This window comes from Trichosurus vulpecula, chromosome 1 (genome assembly GCF_011100635.1).
Source record: "Trichosurus vulpecula isolate mTriVul1 chromosome 1, mTriVul1.pri, whole genome shotgun sequence".
Classification (NCBI taxonomy): Eukaryota; Metazoa; Chordata; class Mammalia; order Diprotodontia; family Phalangeridae; genus Trichosurus; species Trichosurus vulpecula.
In genome coordinates, this window is record NC_050573.1 from 167,363,367 (window position 1) to 167,391,285 (window position 27,919).

A 27,919-nucleotide genomic window follows, 5' to 3' on the forward strand; every position below is an offset into this window, starting at 1 on the left:
CATAATTAAAATTGTCCATTTTATTCTCTGTGATCATCTCCATCCCTCATTTCAGTATTCATTTCCCCTTTTTGGAGGCAGTCAGGGCTAAGTGACTTTCCCAGGGTGACACACAGTGTCTGAGGCTGGATTCGCACTCTTTCTTCCTCCTTCTCCTCCTGACTGTAGGGCTAGTGCTCTATGCACTATCACCTAACTGCCCTTCATTTTCACTCCTGTTATGATTTTTCTTTTCTTTTACATTGTTGTAGTCATAGTATGTATTTGTTTTTCTGGCTGTCTACATTTACCTCTGAGGCATTCCATCAAGGGTTAAGGATGCACAGACAAAAATTGAAATGTGCTCTCCACCATTGAAGAGTTTATGCCATACTGAGCCCCAAGGAGGCTTCGACAAATACTTGAATGATTGAATACTTTGCTCCTGCCGCTGCCACTGAACTAAAGGTGATAGCACTTAGCCTCTGTCTGCCTCAGTTTCCTCATCTGTTAAATAGAGATAATAACAGCATTGTCTAGGAGGTGTCTTTGTGCACCCCAATTTTTCCGCTGTGGCCAGCACTTTTTAAGGTGACGACACCTGTCCCCTCCCCACCAGAATCCAGGGGACCTAGCCTACACTGACCATGCTTGAGTCAATCAGTCAATCAACATTGATCCAGGGCCTACTACATGCCAGGCACTGTGTGAGCACTGGGTCACAGTCAGGATGATGCCCCACATAGTTCAGCTTCCCTAAGTTTTTAAACCCTTCTCCTCAGTGCTCATAAGGATTTAGGAGTGCTGGCCCAAAGCTCTCAGGCACCTACCAGCTGGAAGATCCCATGTCCCGGTGAGTGTGGCCCTCTCATCAGGATGACAGCCATTCCCGGCGTTACTCCTGATTTCAGGCTGTAAGAATACATATCTTTGCTCTCAGAGTTGTGTCTGTTTATTTTTTTTAATGTAAAATGGAAATTACGTTCAGGTATCACTTGGAGATGGTTATTTGGTTGTATTAGCTCATGATTAACTATCGAAGCATTCATTCTTTTGTTTTAATTTTTATTGATATCTTTTATTTTTAACATCACCTTCCCCAAGCTTCTCCTGAAAAGGATGAATTTTTGGAGGGACCTGGCGGGGGTGGGGGTGGGGGGTTCATGCAAGTCCCTGCTTTCCAGCCACCACCTTGGCTCTGCCCCCCAAAAAGGATGAATTTTTATATCATGAGTTAGATGCTGACTGTCATATATGAAGATGATGATTCAGACTTATATTCTAGTAGGCATGGGTCTTCAGTTATTTTTCCGTTAGGGGAATGATTGGTTTCTGTATCATAATGATCCTTATTAATTTAGAGCTTCAAGAGACATGATTGATTATTCAATTCAATATACCACGTTTTATAAATTAAGCCGTGAAAGATTAAGTGACTTACACAAGTTTATAGAGGTAGTAGCATGGCTTCCTGTGATTTCAAGTCTAATATTCTTTCCATTGCTCCATAGAAATTATACCGAATGGTCATCATGTATATTTTCTCTACCAGTCTATCTTGAGACCATTCCTTCGATTATTTTTCATTTTATTTTGCAATTAATATAAGTTTATTTTCTCTTTCTCCTACCTCCAATTTAAAAGAGAGGGGGAAAACCCCTTTATAATAAATATGTATGTCAAACAAAACAAATTCCTATTTTGTTCACATCCAAAAATGCATGTTTTCGTTATGTCTCCTGACTCCATCATCTCTCTGTCAGGAGATGGGTAGCGTAGTTTATCATCATCAAGTCAAATAAACCCACATTTATTAAGTATTTACTATATGCCAAGCATTCTACAAGTACTGGAGATACAAAGAACAAAAATCAGTCTCTGCCTTCAAGGGTCTCATAATATAAAGGGAAAGATAACATACAAACACCCATGTACAGACAAGATAGATATCTAAGACAAACTGGAGATAATCTCAGATGAGCCCCATCAGAAATACAGGGAACCTCAGTCCTCTGGTCATGGCATTGGCAGAGTTTGCACATCTATCAAATGTGATTGATTGTCTTTCTTATTGTATAAATTGTTCTCCTGGTTCTGCCCCCTTCGCTTTGCATCAGGTCATATAAATCCTCCCAGGTTTCTCTGAAGCTGTTTCCTTTGCCGTTTCTTATAGTAGAATAGTATTCTATTACATTATTACATCATAATTTGTTCAGCCGTTCATGAGCGGTTATTTTTTGAGCTAGCTTGTGAAGGAGAGAAAGGGGTACACATTCTGTCTGGGAAACAAAAGAAAGTTAACCACATGGGGTTCATGAACTGGTAAAGTATTACAGTGGGAAGGGACTTTAAACGATAAAGAGGCCAATCCTTTCATTTTACAGATGAGGAAACAGAGGCCCATAGACATGAAATTACTTTGACTTCATGATCATGGCCCCTTTAACACCATGCTAACCCACTGAACTGATGAGCCACAGAATCAGTGTATACATAGACATGTATTTGTGTAAATGTAATATATGTATGTATGTATATATGTGTGTATACACACACACACCCCAAACCCTATGATCTAACCATAGCATCCAGTCTGTTGTTTCTTGCACATGAACCTCCATCTTCATCCCTGTTTCTTGGCACTGGCTCTTCTCCAGGATGCCAGTGCTTTCTTCTCACCTCCATGGGGTAGTTTATTTGGCTTTCTCTAAACCTCAGCACAAATCATACCTCCTACCTTTCCCGTGGTGCCTTCCCTTGGGTGTTGTTCAGTCATGTCTGACTCTATGACTCCATTTGTGGTTTTCTTGGCAAAGATACTGGAGTGGTTTGCCATTTCCTTTTTCAGCTCATTTTACAGATGAGAAACTGAGGCAAAAAGGGTTGGGTGATTTACCCAGGATCAATCTACATCTGAGGTCACATTTGAATTCAGGTCTTCCTGATTCCAGGCCCACTGCTCTATGCACTATGGCACCACCTAGCTGCCCCTAGATTACCTTACAAGTATCTCATATGTACCTAGTTATTTTCATGTTTGTCTCGCTCATTAAAATGAGAGCTCCTCAAGGGCAGGGGGCTATTTTTGTTTTTCATTGTATTCCCAACCCTTAGCACAAATCCTGGCACACAGTAAACAATAAAAAGCTTGTTCACTGACTGACTATTTTGCCTGAGCCTTCTTAGGCTTCAGTTTTTGGTTCTTCATCTTGTGACTTCTCTCATCCTTCAAATTTGATTCAACAAGCCTCTGCCTGCCTGTCTGTCTGTCTATCTATCTATCTGTCTGTGTCTATCTCTGTCTGTCTGTCTCTCTGTCTTATCTATCTCTGTCTCTATCTGTTTGTCTGTCTATATGTCTGTCTGTCTATCTATTTATCTGTCTATCTATTTTTCTATCTGTCTCTGTCTATCTATCTACCTATCTAATCTATCCATTTATTTGTATAATTCCCCTCCCTCCCTGCACTACCTCAGTCTCTGAGGAGAAAAAGGGGATTAGGTTCACAGCCTAGCCCTGCCATAAATTCCAAGTCCAAAGTGCCCCCTTGGGCTCCAGTCCCAGGCCTCTGGTTTCTCCCAGCTTCCTGCTGGCCTGAAATCTTAGCTCCATGGTCATCAGAGCTCCAGAGCTTTTACTAAGTGCCTAGTATGTGCTTGGTCTTAGGTTAGGCTGCTGGGCATACAAACACCCCAAAAACGCACAATGTACTAGCTACTTTTTTCCTTTTAATTTTTGAAGTCCTGTTGTGTTTTGTTTTGAGACTTAACCGATTATTCTACGAGGACCTACAATTTCAATACTGCAGAAAGATCGCTAGATTGGAATCAAGAGATCTGGGTTCAGATCCCACATCTTATTTCTACCTGTGGCCTCATTCGAGTCACTTTTCTTTTCTGGGCCTTGATTTCCTCTTCTTTAAAATGGGAGAATCAGATGGTCTCTGAGGTCGCTTCTTGATCGAAATCTGAGATCTGATCATTCCAATGAACTCAGAGGGGAAGAGTCACCCACCCTTATCTCTACTCTGTCACCCTATATAAAGTCAAGGAGGCCTTGCAGGACACCCAATTGCTCAATGTGGAAGCTTTAGAAACCCTAGGGGATGTGTGTGTGTGTGTGAGGAAATCCTCCTGCTCTCGTTCTCTGTCTCTCTCGCGCTCTGTCTCTCTCACTCTCTGTCTCTCTCTCCTTTCTCCCCATTTTCCCTGCCTTCATCTCCTGAAAGTTCTCCCAGGTCCTGCACCTCCCCGGCAGCAGCAGCCCACAAGCCACATTGTATCACTTGAGGACCATCTCCTCATCCCCACCCTCCATTGCTATCGGTTCCTTCTCTAAGAGCATGTGCTTTTTTTTTCCTTTTTTTTTCTTTTCCTTTCCCTTCCAGACCATATTATCTTCCTCAGAAGTGAAGGCGTGGGTAGGGTGTCCTCAGCTTGACCTGCAGCCAAAGGACTGGGGGGGGTCCTTTTCTGTACCATGAGCGGGACAGCATTGGTGGCGATGGAGGATCCTCGGCCCTGGGGAATGTCAGGTAAGAAAAGGTGCCTTTTATTCAGAGTTGAGGTGAAAAATATTAGGAAATAGAGTGACTTATTTTTCAGACCCTCACCCCCGTAAATGTACACTACCTCTGTGGCCTGAAGTCGCTTAATTATGTGTGTTCTTATCAGAGCTCAGCCCCAAACCAGAAAACCAAGAATTTAATATTTTAGCCTCAGGAACCCCTGGCTCTAACTAAAGCAATTACCCCATTAATCACTCCCTAAACCACAGGATTCTTGCAGGTGGCAGAGAATCCCGTGCCACCCAGCTGCTTCATCCTTTCGTGGAGAAGGATAGTTGGATCAGGACTTCTGAGAAGAAGAGCACCCCATGGGCCAAAACCAACTGTCCCACGGATGTCCACTGGATGTTCTAAGCGGTGGCTCGGCTGAATTTCCCAGTCCTCGGGCCCTTTGCGCTTGGTCTACCGGAATGAGCAGTGAACTTGGGATGGGGAAGAAAGCCTTGGGTTAAAATCTCATCTAACACTTCTTAGTTGGTATGGCCCCAGAAAGTTCTCTTAACCTCGCTTTCTAGAAAATTCCCTCAACCCTGCTTTCCAAAAAATTCTGTTAGCCTCATTTTTTTTGGAAATTTCCCTTAACCTCACTGTTTAGAAATTTCCCTTAACCTCACTTTCTAGAAATTTCCCTTAACCCCGCTACCCACGTGGATGATAATAAAAGCACCTGCCTCAACAGGATCGAATGAGATAATATCCCTAAAGGGATTGGCAAACTTGAAAGCCTATGTAAATGTTAGCTAGCAGGAATAATGATAATTATAAACCTCTCTGAACACTCAACGTTCTTTTTTGTGAAATGGGAAAGATGACACCCCCTGTTTGTCAGGGCTATTGGGAGGACCAAATGTGATGGTTTCTCTAAGCTTTAAAGTAGCATAGAAATGGTGTCATTATTTAAGTGGTTACGATACGGATAAATATTCAGAGTATTTGTTAAGTACTTAGTGTGCCAGGCACGGTGCTCAGTGCTGGGGCTACAAGTAACCAGCAAGGAGAGCAATGCCTGTCCTCGAGGAGATGCCAATGTTCTGAGAGGACACATAAAGAGGAAGGGTGGACGGCACACTTAGAGGCATGGCCAGCCTAGAATGGGGATGCCAGAAAGTACAGCAGTCAGAGCCCGGGGCAGTGCCAGGGTCAGAATCCAGGGTTCTGGTGAAGAAGGAAGGGGTGGAGATGGAGAAGGACCCTGCCAATCTGAGTTCGAATGCAGCCTCAGACACTTAACCGTGTGACTCCGGGGCAAATCACTTAATCTCAGCCATAATGGCACCTACCTCCCAGGGCTGTGACAAGGGTAAAATGAGGCAATTGTAGGCGTCGATAGAGTTGGCGCGATATAAATGTTAGCTATCATTACTATTTTCTGTGACTCCCGACTCTCAATTTCACATACTGGTGAGTGATCATAGTAGGGCCCCCTTTGTTCTGGTATTAGACAGCAGGACTAAAACCCAATTTATAGCCTAAACATATAACGTCAGGTTATTATAGTATATAGTGATATTTTGAGACAACATTTTGTCTTCTCATCCCTAGCACTCAGCACAGCACCTTAAACAGCGTAGGCATTTAATAAATGCTTGGATTAATTTGTTCACATAATTTCCGGGTCAAGGGTCAAAGGTACCACCTTAGAAATTATCTAGTACTCATTTACCAGATGAAAAAAAATGAACCTTAAATGGGTTTTGACTCGTTGTATTTTTTATTCTTCATGTTAATCAGTGGTGTAATGGTGGGGATCTGATGTGCTTGTTTTGTGCTTTGGGTGTAACTGGATAAAATTTCCACCAACAGGCCATTGGTTAATAATAGCCAGCATTTATATAACATCTTAAGATTTTGCAAAGTACTATCCTCACAACAACCCTGGGGGTTGGGTGCTGTCATCGTCACCCCATTTTATAGATGACAGAAACTGAGTCAGAGAGAAGTTAAGTGACTTGTCCAGGGTCACTCCGCTATCAGGTTATCTGAGGCAGGATTTGGACTTAGGTCTTCCTGGCTCCCAAGTTCACCACTCTAATCCCCGCGTCTTTGGACAGGTTTGGATGTTTTGCTTCCTATCTTGAAGCTTCCCTTAAATTAATAAAAATAGACTGTAATAAAAGCCTTGTGGCTTTACATATTACTTATCTATCTGATGCCTTTGTGAACACTCCCTCTATGTCCCATAGCTGTTGTTCAGAACCGGGACCATTCCTCAAAGGAGATTTTGTTTTTTCACTCTCTGATCCAGCAAAACGAGTCCTCATAGTCTATGCGCATCAGGAGCCCAAGTCCATGAACGGATCCTTGAAGGATGCCGCTGTGACCGAGCTGACCAGTCAGGGCTGCCAGGTCACTGTGTCTGATCTGTATGCCATGAACTTTGAGCCAAGGGCCACAAAGAAAGATTTTGCAGGTGAGTCATTGGATCAATCAATACATAAATTACTCACCTTTTTAAGATGGTAGGTTTATCTCTCTCTGAATAGCCAAAGGTAGCCGTGTAGATCGATGTCTCTGGTGAGTGCCAGGCGTTGGAAGAAGCCCATTGGGTTATAAGGTGCCTCCAACATTCTCTGTTTGAGGGATAGGATTTAAGCTGTAAGGATATGTTTAATATGATTGTACACGTTTAACCTATATCAGATTGCTTGCCGTCTTGGGGAGGGGGGGAAGGGAGAAAAATTAGGAAACTCAAAATCTTATAAAAGTGAATGTTGAAAACTATCTTTACATGTAAATGGGAAAAAATAAAATACTATTAAGGGGGAGAAAAAAAAGCTATGCAGCTGACCTGGGTGCAAAAAGATTTAAGTAATCATTTGGTTAAGGACAATCAAAAAACAAAGGGGTTGTAAGGATATAATCAGCTTCCAGGAGCAACAACCCATCAAAAGTACGTATATGTAAAGTTAATTAATGGTTTAGGGCAACCTTAGGTTATCTTAGGGCCGCATTAAAATAAAATAATTATTCGAGGGCAGCACCCAGAATAAAAATACAGTATGCTAATAGAAAGTAGGGGAACACACGAAGGCACAAAGTGTGAAAGCAAACACAAAACAACAAAGCGACAACACAATAGAATAAAGGCAGGTGCATACTGACTAGTCTGTATCATAGAGAGGGAACGCATCCCACAGATCGACTGAAAATTCCCTGCGATATGTTCCATCCATAATACTGTTTAAAAACACCAAAGAAAATTAACATCAATGAGGTTATTTATTAGTGATGGAATTAAAAAATCTAAAACGCATTCCGTGCAAATTATTATTTTATTTTTTCACTTGTGAAAATTAAAACCCACAGGCAGGCTGCATAAAATCACACTGCGGGCTGCATCTCAGGCCATATTTGGACAGCATTGGTTTAGGGAACAGGTCAGTTATGCAGCTGATGTAGCCCGCCACATACTGCTTCGTCTCCTTGGTGGTTGTTGTTCAGTCGAGAGAGAGAGAGAGAGAGAGAGAGAGAGGATAAATTATCAATATATATTTATTTAAATGTATATATTCATTAATATATTATTTTATATTAATATGCAGTCATCAAATGTATTATATATTTATATATTATATCAGAGTTTATTATACATTATACACAAACAACCATTTGTATATTATTTCTGCTATGCAGAAATAATACATAATTTTATATACATATATCTGATAATTTCATGTCTATACAATTGGTTTTATTTGTAATCCTGTATACTTTATTTAATGCATTTAAAAACCTTATTTGGAAAAGGGATTCAAAAGCTTTACCAAACTATGTTTCTAAATCCTTGCCCTACTCTGAGGAAACACCAGCTTTTAGTAATTATTTTCAGAGGTTTCCCTACAAGTTCATGTTAGTCATTTGATCAGCCTTGTTTCATATTGGGGATTGAATCGATATTATAATAGCTCACATCTGAATAGACATAGATAGCACTTTACTCAAAGCATTTCTGTGACTTAGATCGGAGGTGTCAAACTCGAATAGAAATAGATCCTTGCCTGGTACTTATTGACTTAGCAACCCACAAATTATCTATACTGTATTGTACTTTTATTTATTCTGTTAAACATTTTCCAATTACATTTTAATCTGGTTCTGCTAGCTTACTGCTTGTTAGGCTATAAGTTAGATTTTTGTTGTTGTTCAGCTGTTTTCAACCCTGTTTGGCTTTTGGTGACTCCATTTGGACTTTTTTTGACAAAAGTACTGGAGTGGTTTGCCATTTCCTTCTTCAGCTCATTTTACAGATGAAGAAACTGAGGCAAATAGTATTAAGCAACTTGCCCAGGGTCACACAGCTAGTATCTAAGATGAGTCTTCCTGACTTCAGACCCAGTACTCTATCCACTGAGCCACCTAGCTGTCCCATGAGTTAGATGCCTCTGACTTAGATAGGAGCCCCATTATTATTAATCAGCCAGTCAACAAGTATTTATTAAGCACTCATTGCATGCTAAGCCCTGGGACTCAAAGCCAGTAAAAACACCATCCTTTTCCTCAAGGACCTCATGTTTTTAATAGATGACATAAAGATAACTATTTATATATGAAATAAATACAGTGTAAATGGGAAGTATAATCTCAAAAGGAAGGCATTAGCAGCCAGGGGGACCAGAAAAGGCCTCCTGAAGAACTCAGCCTTGAAGGAAGTCAGTGGAGCCAGGAGGTGGAGGTGAGCGTTCTAAAACTGAGGGACAGCCAATGAAAATGCCCATAGGCAGGAGAAGCAAGAATAGCAAGGAAGCTAGAGTTCCTGGGTCCTAGCATATGTAGAGAGGAATAAACTATAAGAAGACTGGAAAGGTTAGAAGGGACCAGGTTATAAAGGGCTTTGAAAGCCAAAGAGGATTTTCTGTTTGATTCTGGAGGTAATAGGGAGCCACTGAAGTTTATAGCCTAGGCTTGGATGTATGAGATGCCTCTGAGTGAGGAGTTGAAGGTGACACCAAGGTTGCAAGCCTGCATGAGTAGGAGGATGGAGGTACCCTTGACAATGACAGGGACATTTGGAAGGAGGTGGGTTTAGGTGGAGAAAGGTAATGGGTTCTTTTTGGACACATAGAGTTTGTGATGTCTATGGGGCATCCAGTTTGAGATGTCCATCAGGAGAGAGGTTAGGGCTGGATAAAGATCTGAAAATCATATGCATAGAGATGATTTTGGCCCAGAGAGGTGAATTAATTTGTCCAGCATCACAGGACCAGTAGATGGCAAGCAGGGCCAGAATTCAAACCCAGCGCAAACTCCAAACTGCATGCTTTCCACCAGATGTAGTTATCGCACTGCCTTTTGAAAACTGTCATTCCTCATGTATAACCTATATCAAATTGCTTATCATCTTAGGGAGGGGGGAGAGGTAGGAGGGAGGGAGAAAATTTGGAACTCAAAATTTTATATTAAAAAAAAGAATGTTAAAAAATAAAAATAAATGAGCTGTCAAAGGAAAAAAGAAAATGTTCATTCATTCAAGTAAAAGGAGGTTAAAAAGGGGTCATAAATCACACTAAACTTCAGATTATGACTACCAACCAATTCTTAGTTAGGCACTACTGCTCAAGGCAAGTCTTTGCTATGAGCCCTTAACTCTCAAGGATTAATACAAATTAGAAGACTTGGCCACAATAAATGGTCTTTGGACTCACCATAATACTGTTAATTTTGTACCCCATCAGACTTCTCTCCAAAAGGTAGGATGTTAGATTCCAGTCTATTATGGAGGGTCTGTGACATCTTTGAGGGTGGGGAGGAATCATTGGAACTAGATTTCTTTGAATAAACTAAATTGGGTGTATTCCTCTGCAGGTCCTTTGAATAACTCAGACTTCTTCAATTATGGGGTAGAGGCACATATGGCATACAAGAAAGGATTTCTGTGCAGTGATATCATTGAAGAGCAAAAGAAGGTACAAGAAGCTGATTTAATCATATTTCAGGTGAGTGTTTCATTTAATAAAATATGTTGAATTGGATTCTCCCAGTGAAGAAGTACTTCTAGGTAATATTTCTTGGTATTAGAAATTCCACTGGCCCAGTCATCCATAAACCAAGTTGTGGCTTTATGGCATAAGTTAGGTCACCAATTAACAAGTCACTGCCTCAAAGGGTGTGTCTTCGAAGGCAAATTGAGTTGTGTAGTCAATATCACAAGCTTAAATTCTGGGACCAAGGCAGAATGTTAATGAACCTCTTAACCCTTAACCTCTCCATCTTAGAAATGCATTGTCCATATACTTTAGGGTGTCCTGTCCTTTTATGAGTCTGTAGGGTGGCAGTTTGAGTATAGTTTGGTCCATCTGGGGCAGCTGGGTGGTGCAGTAGATACAGCTCCAGGCCTGGAGTCAGGAAGACTCATCTTCTTGAGTTCAAATTTGGCCTCAGACACTTAACTAGCTGTGTGACCCTGGGCAAGTCACTTCACCCTGTTTGCCTCAGTTTCCTCATTTGTAAAATGAGCTGGAAAAGGAAAATGGCAAACCAGTCCAGTGTCCCTACCAAGAAAACCCCAAATAGAGTCATAAAGAGTTGGACACGATTGAACAACAAAAGACAAAGGTCTCTCTAGACGATTGAGTTTGAAAAATGTTTTCACCAGAAATAGACAATTTTAGCAAGTCTTCCTTTATCTGAATCATAGCATTAGAGACAGAAAGGGGTCTTCTAGTCAAATGCCATCATTTCCTAGTTGAAGAAACAGTGTAATATAGTGTGGTAGATTGGGCATTGGATGATCTGATTTCAGATTCCCACCTTAGATTAGCTATGTGACCCTGGGCAAGTCACTCACATCTGTGTGCCTCAGTTTCCTTCTCTCCTCTCCCCCTTTCAACCTCCTTTTCTGTATTGTCTTCCCTTTGATTATAAGCACCTTAAGGGCAAGGTCTGTCTTTGTTTTTTCTTATTTGTATTCCTGACACTTAGGATGGTGCCTGGCACAAGTAGGTACTTAATAAATGTTTATAGACAATTGACTAATGAAGGGGCTAACCTCAAGGATTCCTTCCAGCTCTAAATTCCATGATCCTATAAAATTATGGCCCAGAGATTATTCTGGTAGCAGGATTTGAACCCAGGTTCTCTGATATCAGAACTAGTACTCTTTCTACACTGGCCCATCCCTATCAGTTCTCCATATCACTTTGCACAGGCTTCCTAAGGGAGTAATAGTTGCTTCCCAGAATCCTGAACCCAACATGTTTTACTTTTTCAATTTCATTTTTTAATGAATAAAAATCTTACTTTCTCTTCTTCCCATTTCCTTTTACCTTGTTGAAAAAGACAAAGAAAAACAAATCCCTTGTCACAAATATGCATACGTCAAGCAAAATCAATTCCGGCATTGAGCATATTCAAAAAATACACGTTTCGGGGCAGCTAGGTAGCGCAGTGAGTAAAGCACCGGCCCTGGAGGCAGGAGGACCTGAGTTCAAATCCGGCCTCAGACACTTGACACATGTACTAGCTGTGTGACCTTGGGCAAGTCACTTAACCCCAATTGCTCTGCCAAAAAGCAAAAAAAAAAAAACACGTTTCCATGTGCACCCTGGGTCTGTCCCTTCTCTGTTGACTAGCATGCTTCCCTCATCATTCCTCTGGAATCCTAGTCAGTTGTTGCATCCATCAGAGTTCTTAAGTCTTTCTAAGTTATGTTTAGAGTGTTATTATTATAGAAATTGTTCTCCTGGTTCTGTTCAGTTCACTCTGCATCAATTCAGACAAGTTTTCCCTGAAATAATCCTTTTTTATTACAGCACAATAGTATTCCATCACATTCATATACTGTAATTTGTTATAAATTGTTCTTTGCCATCACAGAAAGCTGCCATAAATCTACTTGTATGGACGGATCCTTTTCCTCTTTATTCGATATCTTTGGGGTCTGGACCAATCTATAGTTTTACCTATAGTGCATTGATGTGCCTTTTTCCCCCTAGATGCCCCCTGGCTTTTTTCATTTCCTTTTTTTGTCAACCCTGCCAATCTGAGGGGGGTGAGGTGAGACTTTTTCCTCTAACAGCGATTTGGATCATTTTTATTATCGATATCTTGGATATCTTCCTTAGAAAACTTTCAGAGGATGAAATCCAAGCTATCTATAGTCATATGAAAAAAGTACTCCAAATCACTACTGATTAGAGAAATTCAAATGAAAACAACTCCGAGGTACCACCTCACATCTGTCAGATTGGCTGATAAATATGGCAGAAAAGAAAATGACAGATGTTGAAGGGGATGTCGGAAAATTGGGATGTTAATGCATTGTTGGTGGAGTTGTGAACTGAATTCATTCTGGAGAGCATTCTGGAGAGCAATTTGGAGCTGTGCCCAAAGGACTATAAAACTGGGCACCCATACCCTGTGATGGGAAAAGCTACTACTAGGTCAGTATTCCAAAGGAGATCAAAGAAAAAGGAAGCTCTTTTAGTGGTGGCAAAGAATTGGAAATTGAGGGGATGTCCATCATTTGGGAAATGGCTGAATAAGTAGTGGTATGTTATTGCGACGTAGTACTGTTGTGCTATAAGAAATGATGAGCAGGATGCTTTCAGAAAAACCTGGAAAAACTTACATGAACTGATGGAAAGTGAAGTGAGCAGGACCAGGAGAACATTGTGCCCAGTAACAGAAATATTGTACAATGATCAGCTATGAACATTTTAGCTATTCTCAGCAATACAATGATCCAAGACGGTTTCATAGGACTTATGATGAAAAATACTATCCACCTCCAGAGAAAAACCTGATGGAGTCTGAATGCAGATCAAAGTATACTTTTTTCACTTTATTTTTCTTAATTTTTTTTCTTTTGGTCTGTGTTTTCTTTCACAACATGACTAACATGGAAACATGTTTTGCATGACTGCACATATGTCATTTGTATCAAATTTCTTGCCTTCTCAGGGAAATGGGAGAAGAGAGAGGGAGGAAGAAAATTTGGAGCTTAGAATTTAAAAAATATTGTTAGAAACTTTTACATGTAATTGGAAAAAGTATATTAGAAAATTGCCTGTTTATATCCCTTGGTTTTATCAATTGGGGAGCCCCACATTCTTTAGCCCATTTAAAAAAGATTATAGTAATGCTCTGAGGTCAAGAGATACAGACTCATGTGCTATGAGTGTAACCTCAATAGAAAACACAGTTACTCAGCCCATTTGCTAACAGCAAGTAACTGAGTCAGAGTTGGACACCAAAATTCCCCTGCAAGCCTTGCTTGTATTAAGGGTAAAGGAGGGGCCTGGGCCTGGAACAAAATGTAGAAGTACTTCCCTTCTTGTGGATACTGTAGAGCTCTGTTGCATTTGAATTTAAAGACAGCCTGTTTGTAATACTTCCCTAAAATTCGTGTATTAAATTGTATCTAGTCCCCCTGACCACCTCTAGTCAGCATACTAAGTACATTTTAGCAGGAAATAAGATTGCAAAGGGGAACCAGAAGTCACATACAAAGTGTTCCAAATATCGAAGGAGCATAATTTATGAATTGTTTCATATGTTAACTAAAATTTATATCCTGGTAACGTACCAAATAAAGGGAACTATCTAGGCATTTCTTGTCAAAATTCTGGTCCTGCAATGTGTAAATTCCAGACAAAATCCAGACATTCGTAGCTCCAGACCAGCAGCATATCAGAAAGATATTGATAGCTTTGAGATGATGACTTTGAAGTTTTACCAATAACTTTGAGATAATTTGAATACATTAATGAACAAGGTGACACAGATAAGAGTTGGTCTGTTTCTCAAAAAAACCCTATAAAAATGAGACCTCAAAGTCCTGCCCATTCCTGCCCCCCCCCCCCAAGACCTCTTTCCTTTCTGTCAGGGCCATAGTCACTAATGCAGAGGGAAGTATGTTTTTTTAAATTTGTTTTTCTTAACTTTTATGTGTGTGTGTGTGTGTGTGTGTGTGTGTGTTTTCTTTTGTAACATGGCTAATATAGAACTATGTTTTGCAAGACTTCACTGGTATAATCGATATCATATTGCTTGCCTTCTCAAGAGGTAGAGGAGGGATGGAAGGGAGAGAATTTGGAACTCAAAATTTTTAAAATGAATATTAAAATTTTTGTTTACATGTAATTAGGAAATAGTTAACAAAATAAATAAAAATATATTTTAAAGAATACAATAATGATCCATATACAAATTTCTCACCAAGCTGAAGTGTTTATTTCTGTCTCATTCCCTTTCCCTAGTTTCCCTTGTATTGGTTCAGCGTGCCCGCCATCATGAAAGGCTGGATGGACAGAGTCCTTTGCCAAGGATTTGCCTTCGATTTTCCAGAATGTTTTGATAGAGGCTTCTTTCAGGTATGTCCAGTGGAATATGCTATCATCACAACCTCTTGAATCAAGGTTTTACACTGTACATTTCTAAATATGATTTTTCAAACAAAGGCCTGTTATTTTCATGACTGGGCCCTCTCTGTTGCCTGGTAATCCTTTTTTTTTATTACTTCACCACTCACCTAAGGGCTCTAGCCCATTACCTTACTGAAAAGATTGAGGTCATATAACACCAGTTCCCTGAATTACCTTTGTCTACACATCAAAACTTTTCTCAATCTTCATTAACCTCTCCTTCCCTCCTGTTTCAGAAGGGGAAGACCTCTCCCCACCCCCAACCTTGAACTACATTCTCACATCTCTTCTGCCTTTTAACACTAAAGTTCTTGAAGACATATCCTAGGTCTCTTTTTTTTACTTTTTAAAAAAATTTATTTTAGTTTTAATTTATGGAACAAAAAACAAGCATTTCCACAACATAATATAAGAAAAAATAATTGCACATGAAATTGCAAATCTATTATGTAGAACTTGCTATTCCTTTTAAATATATGATTTTATGATTAAACTATTATTTGATTATATGATTCAAATTATTAAATTTTATGTTAAATTAAATGATTATGATTAAATGTACGATATGTAATTTTTTTCTTTTTCCTTTTTTCCTTCCCTCTCCCACCCCACCCTAGAGATGGCTATCATTAGACACAAATAGGTATATATATATGCAAAATTATTCTACAGGGTGTTCCTGAAGTCTGGACACATAGGCAAAAAATGTATATTTTCAAGAAATGAAATGATGAAATTTTCAACAACATTTTATTTAATTGGAATATTAACAAATAGCATCTTCAATATGATTTCCATCATTTGTGATGCAAAGGTTGATGCGCTTTGCAAGATTCACGTGAACTCAATGCAATAACTCCACATTGCTGTCCATTTTTGCACATTCGCTCTTTATGCATTCAATCAAGTGTGTTGCATCTGTGATTTTCATTGAGTACACCCTCTCCTTTAGCATACCCCCAGAAAAAGAAGTCACTGAACAACATGGAGTCTTTGGTGAAACAGTTAATGAGATGTTAATGAGATTTCCTATGTGTCCAGACTTTAGGGATACCCTCTATATATACTTCTATTTATCAGTTCTTTCTCTGAATAAGAGAGCGTCTTTCTTCATAGGTCCTTTATTTTTAATTTGTGTACTTATAATAGTCAAAATGACTTATTTACTCAAAGTCATCCTTCAAACAGTATTGCTGTATACAAAACATTCTCTTGGTTCGCTTGCTTCGTTCTTCACCATTTCATGCAAGTCCTTCCATGCCTGTCTAAGATCATTGAGCTCGTCGTGTCTTATAGCGCAGTAGTGTTCCATCACACCATACATCACAACTTGTTCAGCCATTTCCCAGTGGATGGGGACCCCTGCAACTTCCAGTTCTTTGCCACCACAAAGAGAGTCTTTTTTACCTAATAAGCTGTCACTGTCCTTCAATCACCCTTTCTCTCCTTGGTGCTCTTCCCAAAGTAGGCTAGGTGGAGCACAGAAAGTTTTAGGAGACCCAACATCTGACAGCCTTTCTTCACTCCGCTGATCTTCTCATCGATGAAGGGAGAAGGAAAGTGAGGATCCAAGTCCCTGTCTACTCCCCTCTTCACCATGTGTGGTAGAACTCCCCCCCCCATCTATAGTTGCAGTAGAATTCACCAACTTTGATCATCTCAACCACTGTTTCCTGGACACACTCACTGGATCTTCTCCTCTCTCTTCATTCTTTCCAGTCTCCAAAGACCAAGCTTTTCTCTATGTACATGCTAAGTCGCTCCTTTCTCTGGGTGCCCCCTCAGAAGGCCTCCAGAACTGGACGCAAATGCCAACACACTAACCATGCTCCTTCTCTCGCTACACCCAAACTGGCTTCCAACCTCCAGAATGGAACATCATCCACCCCAGGCTACTTTCTTACTGCAGCTCCGTCCCCACAGGACTTCTGATGGTAGATAGGATCAGTTGGGTCAATGGAATTGACCCACCCTCAACTGATCCAATTTCAAGTTCAGGGGCTACCTCACATAATACAGTGAGCCCTAAACATCCACCCACACCCATTCTTGAGGGACAACTGTCCCCACTTCATCCATTCTAATGAGGAAGAGTTTTGACAATTTAAATTACAGATTTTAAAATGTATTACTGGAACATACCATCATAAATGAAAGTGAATAAATGAAGACTAAGCATGTATAACTTGTCGACAGGCCACCTATTCGTGCTGGACTAAGTTTCCCTTGACTGCTTAATGATAATCATAACAATATATTTAGTATTTATATAGCACTTTAAAGTTTGCAAAGCACTTTACATATGTCATCTTATTTCATCCCCTTAAGGCTGGTGCTCTTTTACAAATCCTTATTCAAAAAAGAGGAAACTCAGCAGGGCAAAAGTCACAGTAATTTGCCCAGGGTCATGCAGCAAGAAATTGATTAAGGCAGGATTTGAAATCAGGTCTTCCTAGCTGTCCATGCTAAGACACAATGACATTATTAGAACAGAATAATAGATAAACAGGTGTGTGATAAATAAATTCCAAATTAATCAATCAACAAACATTTATTATAAATTGCCAAGCACTCTTTTTAAGTTCTGGGGATATGAGAAGAGGCAAAAGACAGGCCCTGCCCTCAGAGAACTTAGAATAACTTCTTTTTCACACTGGAACTGGGAATTTATTGGAATTGGGACCTCCCTGTAAAAAGCCTCCCTCTACCAAAGCAGATCAACACCTTCTTTGAAACTTAGAGTCTTAGAGAGTTGCCAAGGGAGACTGAGGTTAAGAGACCCACATATCAGTCATCACTTGAACCCAGGTCTGCTGGCTCTTACGTGAACTCTTCAGCTTCTGTGTGTATGTGCCTCTCTTTCCTTCATCTCTTTCCTTAAGATCTGACTTAGAAACATATAATACCTCAGCAATCCACCTGTGACTTAGCTATTTTACCTCCTTCTGCTCCTAGATTGAACACAGTAGGAACTTGATTCATGCTTGTTTAATTAAATTTGTTGAATTGAATTCATTAAATTTTCTCTTCTACTTAATCTCTAAGGAAAAAAAAACCTTGTAGCTTTTTAGTTTTATTATTATTATTGAGGTCTTGAGGTAAGACATGCACGTCCCATTTGACACAGAAATACATTTTGGAGTTGTAAAGGCGCAACTTTGAAACAGTCTTGAAATTCTGATAGAAAGTTGTCCACGGAACTGTTTTGATGGTGGTCCAAAGTGCCATCCATGCCAACAGCCTCTGTTCTTGGGGAGTTTACAGTCTATTGGGGCATTGGGTCTGTTGAGGTGAGGGCAATTGCTTGCCCACAGAGGAGTAGATGCAAAATTTCTACAAAAGAGACAGTGGGGAAAGAGCTAACCTGGAAGCTGGGAAGAACTGAGTCTAGAAAACGCATCTCCCATATGGACTGGCTGCAGAACCCGGGCAGCACATCACTTAAGCTCACAGGGCCCTAGTCAGCTTCCCAAGACCAGGAGTCGCAGATTGAGAGCCAGTCTACGTAGGTAGGTGAGGTCCCTACAGGAGTGAAATCACAGATCTTGTCAAAATAAAGGAAAAACCTACAAAGTCATTGCTGGGGAGGGTGCTTTGCCTTCCAGGAGCTCCCCCTCCAGCTGGAGATGGCTGAGAGAGAGTGGCTGAGTCACTTTTGGAGGCTTCAGGAGTGTTGGAAGTCAATCCAAAGGCTAGAGCATCCTTCCCTTCCTGCCGGCTGTCACAGAGGGTGGCATATTTCTATCAGTCTTTCATCTAAATTACATGTCTAGTACAGACACACACACACACACACACACACACACCACATACATATACACCACACATATACACACAAACGCCACATATAGATACCACACATACAGACACACACCATAGACACCACACACATGAATACCACATACTCATACAGACACACATAAACACTACATGCGCACCCACATATCACACATACACATACCACACACATATATACATATTACATCTATATGTATTCACCTGCACAAATACTATACTCACTACACGTACACACATTCCACACTCATCATTTACATATACGTGCCACATACACACAATTTATACGCATATACCATATGTACCACATACATACACACACCACATAAACATACAGACACACGCATTACTTATACATGCCAGAAAGTTCCATAATACCTAAAGGAATGAGGGTGATACTCTGAATATTTAAGGACGTTCTGCCATCAAAATAAATCTATTTCCTTCAGTTAGTTAAATTGTGTTTTATTATAAAAGCCCTTGAAATTTCTATAGAGAAGAAACTATATCAAGCCCTCATTGTCAATTTTAGCCAGATACCCTGCACCTTCTGTTCAGTGTTTCTGCTACAAGCCTGGGCACTTGTTATAGAATTTCTTCACATTCTATCATTGCTTTGTGTTGTTATTATCTAGTAAGAGGCAATATATTTATGTGTACCTGTAGGCAAAAGTGTGCTGGAGTCAGCTCATGCTGGCTTGGGAGAGCTGATTGTTAGATAGTGTGAACGTTTATATCACTTAGTCAGCAAACACTACAAATCAGGGCATGATTTATTATTTGGTTGATCGTCTAGACCAGGAATGGGGAACCTGCGACCTCAAAGCCTCATGTGGCCCTCTTGGTCCTCAAGTGCGGCCCTTTGACTAAATCTGAACTTCACAGAACAAATCCCCTTAATAAAAGGATTTGTTCTGTAAAACTTGGTCTCAATCAAAAGGCGGCACCCTCGGGTTCCCCACCCCTGGTCTAGACTCAAGTAAGTGATGAAGAAAATGTTAATAATGCAAATTGAATTTAAAGGGATGATGTTGGTAGCACCAGCCCTGGAGTCAGGAGGACCTGTGTTCAAAACCAGCCTCAGACACTTGACACTTACTAGCTGTATGACCCTGGGCAAGTCACATAACCCCAGTTGCCTCGCACACACAAAAAAAAGTAGGTTGTTGGATACATTTTGTCCCAGAGAGACATTCACCGGTACATCACTGCCTGTATGTACACTGGAGTTTGGAATGTCATATTTGTACTTTAATTAAAGTGATCTGAACTTGAACTTCCCCTTTCTGTGTTATTACATATACCTGGTATGGGCTGTCATCACTGCATCTACTGCTGGTTCTCCCTCATGAAAACATCCACGATGGTAGAATTTTCATATTATCCTTTTTTCTCATGGGAGCCAAGGGGTGGGAAGAAGATCTCAAACTAACTAAAAACTAGAAAGCCAATATGACACATTTCTTAGCTTGAATTGTTGCTAATATTTCTCATTAGTATTTCTATGTTTTTGAAAAACTAGTTTTTCACATGTTTTTTTTTTTCTTATATTCAATTCCAGAACAAACTTGCCCTCATTTCATTCACCACTGGGGGTGATGCTGAGTTGTACTCCAAAACAGGGCTCAGTGGAGATATTAAATACGTGTTGTGGCCCCTACAGGTAAACATAATATTGTTACTGTATATCACTGCCTCCTCATCTCGCTTTACCTCCTGCTACTCATCTGAGTAGAGAAAGAGTCATTTCTTCAAGGGACTGCATGGAAAACAGGATTAGAAAATTCTGAATATACCAGTCAGCCAAATATCAATGGAGTGTTTACACTCAGTAGCAGATCTGGAATTGAAAAAGTAAATTAGATGCCTAATAAATATTTGATTAATAATTTAATGAATCTAAAGATAAGGATAGACAGAAAGAGAGGAGGGATGAGGAGAAGAAAGGATCATGTATGTGTAAGACGGGGTCAAATGCTTTTTGGTAATCAACCAACAATAAACTAATTGGTCATTCCAGGCAATTTTCATCACAGTTTAGGCCTATAAAGATAAAAATCAATTAATTAATGCTTATTCCTTTCTTAAAAAAAAAACATCAGTCTACTGTAAAAAATCCTTCATGAAAGCCTGCTGTTGTCCAAGTCATTGGTAAAAATGTTAACAGAAAGCTAAGGATGGGTCCCTGGGGCATTCCACTAAAAACTTCCTTCCAAGTTCACATCCATTCATTAATGGCTATTCTTTGGGGCCAGTCCATGGGCTAATTTCCCAATCCACCCAACTGTAGCATTGTCTAGACCAGAGGTATCACACACACATGGGCCATATGAAGCCTACAACACTCCTGAATGCTGTCCAAGCAAATTAAATTGTAACTGAGAAATATTTAACAAAATAAATAAAAATTCAATAAATCAGATAATGTTAATATGTGGTTTTCTAAGTCAACAAGCGGCCTACAGGGATTCTTACATATGGTTTAGTGGCCTCTTTTACAGTTTGAGTTTGATACCACTGATCTAATCCACCACACATTCCAATCTTTTTCTCACAGATACCATGAGTCTCTTAATCTACTCTGCCCCCCCAAAAAAGTATTTGATACGTATGTAAATTATAAAAATAAAACTTGTAAATATTAATTGCTGATAAGACTCCTGACTTATATGCCCTGTATCTATAGGTTAAAAGGCTGTTCATTTGTTTTCTGCAAATTTGTAGTTTTTTTAAAGAGGCTTTTGTTGCTGCTTCTGCTGATGTTTCAGAGCTTGATTTCTCCCTCATGTTACTCCTATGAGGTGTTTAACTGGGTTGAGATGGGTCATATTTCTGATTCATGCCTTTCTCTCCTTCTGAGTCTAGCATGGTGTGCTGCATTTCTGTGGTTTCAAAGTTCTGGCCCCTCAGGTCAGCTTTGCTCCTGAATTCTCATCTGAAGATAAGAGAAAGGAGATGGTGGCAACTTGGGCAAAGAGACTGGAGACCATCTGGAAAGAGAAGCCCATAAACTGCACTCCCTCCTGGTACTTTGAATAATAACATCTTGTGTTATGGACAGTGTTCTTTCCCTTTTTTGAAGTTGTGAGTAGCTAATGCTCCGGAGACAGTTTGTTATAAACAATAAAGATACAAAGTGAATCTGAGGCCTTTTATGTTTTGTTGTTGCGTTGTCAATATATTTTAATATTTAATATTATTTGATAATATTTTAGTTAATATATTTTAATGTTATAATATTTTAGTTAGGTACACCTAGATAGAGCAGTGGATAGAGTGCCGGGCCTGGAGTCAGGAAGACTCATCTTCTTGAGTTCAAATTTGGCCTCAGATGCTTAACTAGCTGTGTGACCCTGGGCAAGTCACTTTACCCTGTTTGCCTCAGTTTCCTCATCTATGAAATGAGCTGGAGAAGGAAATGGCAAACCACTCCAGTATCTTTGCCAAGAAAACCCCAAATGAGATCACAAAGAATCAGACACAACTGAAAGATGACACAAAAAAGAACAGATGGTTAATGTAAGAGTCTCCAATTGATATTCTTTTCAAATAGGTAAACCTAGAAGTTCTAGGAACTATTTTTGGAAGATGAGAGGAGAAATGAGCAGAGTCCCCTTCAAGAAAGGCAGGCCTCTCACAGAGCAACCATGGCCCAGCATCTGCAACCTGGGTGGAGAGCCTGGATAGACTGGGTGGGTACTAGCATCCCAAGTTAGGTCTGTCCTTAAGAAGATAACTCTTCTCTTCTGTAATGGGAGGTGACCTCCTTAAACCAGTAAAGGGGTGCATTAAGAAATGCCTCCTGGAGGGACCACTAGGTGGCACAGTGAGTAAAACACCAGCCCTGGAGTCATGAGGACCTGAGTTCAAATCCGACCTCGGACACTCCTTGGGCAAGTCACTTAACCCTAATTGCCCTGCCTTCCCCTCTCAAAAAAAAAAAATGCCTTCTAGGCAAGCCTAGACACACTTTGATGGGGCTGCCTCCTCGTAGAGTCCTGATGCCTCCTCTCTGGCAGGCTTTTGTAAGCACACTCAATATCAGCTCAGCAGCCAATCAAAAGTCTTCACATTCAGCAGCTCAGGTCCTCCATTCCACATCATTTACAGGTTTCCATAAGCAGTTCACCAATACCCTCCACCGCCATCATCATCACCACTGCCTCAGGGGACTGGCAGCAAGTGTAGCAGGCATATGCATACCCTTACTGAGATATACCAGGGGAAGGGCAGTTCCATTGCAAATAGAGTATGGGCAGTGAAGAAGGAGGTGTAGAGGAAGACAGAACCGAGTAGAATATCTTACTTGCTGTGTGTGACCCCGGGGCAAGTCACTTTACCTCTGTTTGCCTCAGTTTCCTTATCAGAAAAGTGGGGCTAAAAATAGCACCTACCTCCCAGGGTCCTTGTGAGGATCAAGTAATATATTTGTAAAGCGCTTAGCACAGTTCTGTTATTGAGGCAACTAGGTGGCTCAGTGGATAGAGTGCTGGACCTAGAGTCAGGAAGAACTGAGTTCAAATTCAGCCTCAGACACTTACTAGCTGTGTGACCTTGGGCAAGTCATATAACCTCTGTTTGCTTCAATCCACTGGAGAAGGAAATGATAAACCATTTTGCCCAGAAAACCACATGGACAGTCTTGGCATGCTATAGTCATGGGTTCACAAAGAGTCAGACACTGCTGAACAATATTATGACTTGATGTTGTAGAGTGAAGTGAAAAATATATATACATATATGCATATACATACATACACACACACCCCACCTCCTCTTTAAGGAACTAACACTGTGTGGGTGTTTGTGCGATTATGTATTTGGGTGTTGTAAGAGATGGCATTAACCATCACATTAAACACCTCCCTGGCCTCAGTTTCTTCATCTGTAAAAGGAGAAGATTGGCCCAAACACTCTTTTCCTGCCCTAACATTCTATGACACAAATAACTTCTTTGTTGTGAGTCTGGAAATGGCAATTGGAGTGTGCGGAAATGTGGCAATAGACCCATTGGTGGATTTAATGCTAGACAGGACTTAAAAACCATAGATTGAGAGCTGGGTGGGACCTCAGTTGGAGGCTCCCAATTTACTATCGATGAAACAAACCCAAAGGTCACGAAGGCGGTGAGAAGCAGACCTAGGATTCCAACCCAGGTCCTCTGAGTCCAAATCCAGCACTCTTTCCATGTCCTTAAGTAGCATTAAGATAAAACTAATTTTCAAGTTCTTAATAGTTTAGTTACCAGGCGAGGCCCTTGTGAAAGGGCCTTGGAAAAATTAATATTTATATTTGCAGAGTAATTTTTAAATCCTATGCATTAAGGCTTTTCCAGAGACAAGATGGTTTTTAAAACATTACTGGAAAAGAGTATATACCAAGATACTCTGTTATTCTATGTGCTACTGAGAGATTTATCTTTGCCTAATAATGGAAGTGGAATCCAGTTAGAAATACCTGGTGGATACAATAAAAAACAGTGGAGGGAGGGGGAAAAATAGCACAGAGCTTCTCTTCTCATTTTTATTGAAATTTTCATTTTTTAAACTCTATTATATTCTAACTTCACTATCCTCTCAAGTAAAATTGAACCATAATAAGGATTTTAAAACAAGCACTGTGTGCTTTCTTCTCTTGTAAGCTGAAAACCTAGGATCTGTTGTTCCCTTGTGTACTTTAAAAAAAAAAGCTCTATTTTCCACAGATGCCCTTATGACTTCATTCAGCACCTACTTCATAAACGAGCCATGTGATACTCTTGTAGCTGGGAAGAGCCACATCCCTAAAGCTGAGCTATCTATCTCAGACATTGGGCAAAGTTCTTTAGGTCCTACTTCCACTTTCTGCACACAGTTTAGTTTCACAGTATTTAAAAGCACTTTGATCTATGACACATGCTATATTGTTCCCGTTAGAGACAGGCACACTATAAAATTGGTCTATAAAGTTCATCTAGTAATTTTGTGTAGCAAGGGAATCACAGATCCAGTCCATAACTGTATCAGATGTTGATGAATAGACATAAATCTATCCACATACTCAAAACTGATTCAAAGTGCTATTAAGGCAGGATTAGGCCCATATCATTATCCCATAACAGAGCAGTGTAGCCCCCTCCAAAAGGAATGAAATAACATGTGGTATGGAATGAATTGCTTTTAAATACTAAAGTCTGAATTGTTGATCTGCAGAAAGCAGAGAAGTATGCCCTTAAGAACTTTACCCAAGGTCAAGGATAGACAGCTCAGCTTTAGGGATGTAGGTTTTCCCATGAGTCATATATGGCTCATTTATGAAGTAGGAGCTGAGTGAAGCAATATGGGCATCTATAGCAAATGGATAGGGCTTTCAATTGTAACAAAATATAAAAATTTCAATAAAATGGAAAAGAAGCCCCATAATTTTTTTTCTCACACCACAGTTTTTATTTTATCTGCCAGATATTTAGAGTCTAACTGGATTGCACTTCTGTTATTAGACACACACATACACACACACACACACACACACATATACATGTAAGTCTTGAATAGACACTGCAAACGGACCATGAACTAAGCCCAGGAGCGACATTGGTCACATGCTGGGCATGGTCCTGGAGGCATCGATCCTGGAGACTTACTCTGGGGGGGTGCCCTAGAGGGGCACTCCTTGGACCAGTGACCCTCCTTGTGGCATCGAAAGCAGGTTTCCCCACAGTCCAAACTGCCAGGTTTCCTCCAGGGGGGCCCTCTGGAGGGGTGCTCCTTGGGTCTTTTCCTGGCCATGACAGCAGCCAAGAATTGAGCATGTTCTCTGTCTCTAGGCCTTTCCCTGCTTTTTCTTTCCTCTGCTGCAACTAGGTCTCTGTTGTTAAAGGCTCCAAAGGCCATCTCCAGTAATTGGGCCTGAGGTGTTTGGGGTTGCCAGTTTCTACAGTTTCCTCCTAATATCTGGGGCAGACTGATTAATGAAATACATGCTAAGGATTGCCATCCCTTCTATAGAATCAGAATCCAAATTTGTATACTACTTAATTGCTTCTACTATCCAGTTTTGGAAAAGAGCAGGGTTTTCCGTTTCTCCTTGAGTAATTTCCCTAATTTTTTGAAAATTTATTTGCTTTTGGAATGCCATTCTTAGGCCTTCTAACAGGCAAATTATCATATGGTCTCTCTTTTCTCTATCCTCACTCTTTTGATAATTCCATCCTGGGTCACTATTGGAAACAGCAGCTGTTCCTGGGAGGAGTATTTTATGGGGTTATCGCTAGCCAACTATCCCCAAATTTTTGGACGTGTTCCCAGATCCTCCTCTTCTCCTCAGTGGTACAACAGATAGAGAAGAGGATGTGCAATTCACCCCAAGAAAGATCAAATTGTAGGGACAGATCCCTAAAACCCTCAGTAAACTTAGTGGGGTCTTCTGAGTATCTCCCCAGTTTCTCTTTAACCCTAATGAGATCTAAAATGGAGAATGGAACATGCACTCTGATTGGCCCATGGGGTGAGGCAGGCACTTCCCTCAGGGGAAAAAGCCTTGAAGTCACTGTCAAGACTGAGGCTTGGGGAGGGATATAGGACGTCCCATTTCTTGTGAGGGAGGGGCTGGGAGGTGCCGGCTGAACTAGATTGGACTGCAAGGCCAGGCGATCTAGCTGGCAAGGGAAAGGGTCAGCTGGCACCTGAGGAGGGGAAGAGGTCAGTGGGGGAGATACCCCAGAGACTGCCATGGGGGTAAGGCCCATGGTGGTAGATATTAAAGGGCCTGCAGGGGCAGCCCTCAAGGCCAGAACCTGAGTAAGGGTCCTTTTGGGGGAAGGGGCCACAGAGGGAGGTACCTCAACAAGATCCTTGGCTGGGACCTAAGCAGGCGTTGCCAAGAGGGGAGGGGCCGAAGCCTTGGGGGCCATAAGAAGGGGGTCATCCAAAATGTCCTGGTCACCCCCACTGCCCCTTTGTGGGGTAGCTCTAGCTACAAACATCTTACAACCTTTTCTGAGGATGGGATTCTTTTTGAGTTCTTTAGAGAAACTACATTTTTCCCAATTTTGCAAAAGACAATCCAAAGGCAAACTTGTAGGAATTGAAAAGGATTGACCCATTTTGGGCGTTTGGGCTGGAAGTCCCTTCCTCCATAGTAAAGGAGAAGTTAGGAGTAAGTGTAAGAGATGAACAAAATAAAACAAGACAAAAACCTACAACATACCTTCTGGAGTTTCCCAATTCCTAGAGAATTGAAGGAATCTGGCATACGCTCCTGGATGGGGTATCTGTCCATGTCCTCCATGCTTCAGAAGCCATGCCTAGGTCCATGGCCTCCAATATAACCACTGGACCAAGAACCACCTGAGAGTGTCAGGCTGAGTACAAGATAGCCTCCTAGCGGTCTGGCCTACTGGGACCTGCTGAGGTCAGGCTGGAAAAACACCTCCAAGGGACTTGGGAGAGCTGGTTCTCCCAATTGTGTAGTGCTGAGAGAATTGAGAATTTGGGCTTGCATTTACAGGTAGAGAGTCCATCCTCTATGCTTCGGAAGATGTGCCCAGGTCCATGGCCTCAAACGTAAACCACTGGACCGAGAACCTGAGCGCATCAGGCTGAGTACAAGACAGAGGGCAGCTGTCTGACCTACTGGGACCTTGGAAGTCAGGCCCGAAAAGCACCTCCAAAATTCTTGGGAGAGCTAGAAGGGGTTTGGGAGAGGGGGAGGATTATATACCTTCAGTCCTGGCTGGAGAAGAACTTGAGATTAGCAGTAGTCCTGGTTTCAGAGAACCAAAATGAAGAGGTTTGGGATTGAGGGGTGCTTGAGACTCAAAAATACCGACAGGCAGGCTCCTGCCAAAAGAATTCAACCGAAGCCTTCTCAGCCAAGGTAAAAGACAAAGTTTATTGAGGGTTTGGCATATTGGGTTGTCTTAAGAAATCCCACCCTTTGTGACACCTGTTTTCACAAGCCGGCCAGATTCAATCACTGAGCTAGATTGAATCTGAGCGCCTTCACGGAGGCAAGATGAGACTTATATACAGAAAGATTATGCAAGGAATTGAGGGGTGGTCTCGGGTAGTCTGGGATGAGTAGAGGAGGGGTTTAGAGCAGACTGGGGTGACTGGGGTGAGGTCAGACTCCAGGGTGGGAAATAGCTGAAGGCTACCTGGAGATGACAGACAATAAGAGAGGTAGGATATAGGTATTTTGATCAGGATCAAGGGTGGAAAGCCAGAAGGCAATCCA

The 27,919-nt window shown here is 41.0% G+C and overlaps 1 protein-coding gene across 1 annotated transcript; it reads left to right on the forward strand.

The window, feature by feature from the left end:
- Window positions 1-4,220: 4,220 nt before the first annotated feature.
- LOC118857422 (ribosyldihydronicotinamide dehydrogenase [quinone]-like) lies at window positions 4,221-21,844 on the forward strand. Its single transcript, XM_036768111.1, has 6 exons — window positions 4,221-4,514; window positions 6,793-6,957; window positions 10,350-10,480; window positions 14,744-14,857; window positions 20,265-20,366; window positions 21,569-21,844. Exons 1-6 carry the CDS (start codon window positions 4,460-4,462, stop codon window positions 21,740-21,742), a joined length of 741 nt encoding a protein of 246 aa, XP_036624006.1. The 5' UTR covers window positions 4,221-4,459; the 3' UTR covers window positions 21,743-21,844.
- Window positions 21,845-27,919: the final 6,075 nt, after the last annotated feature.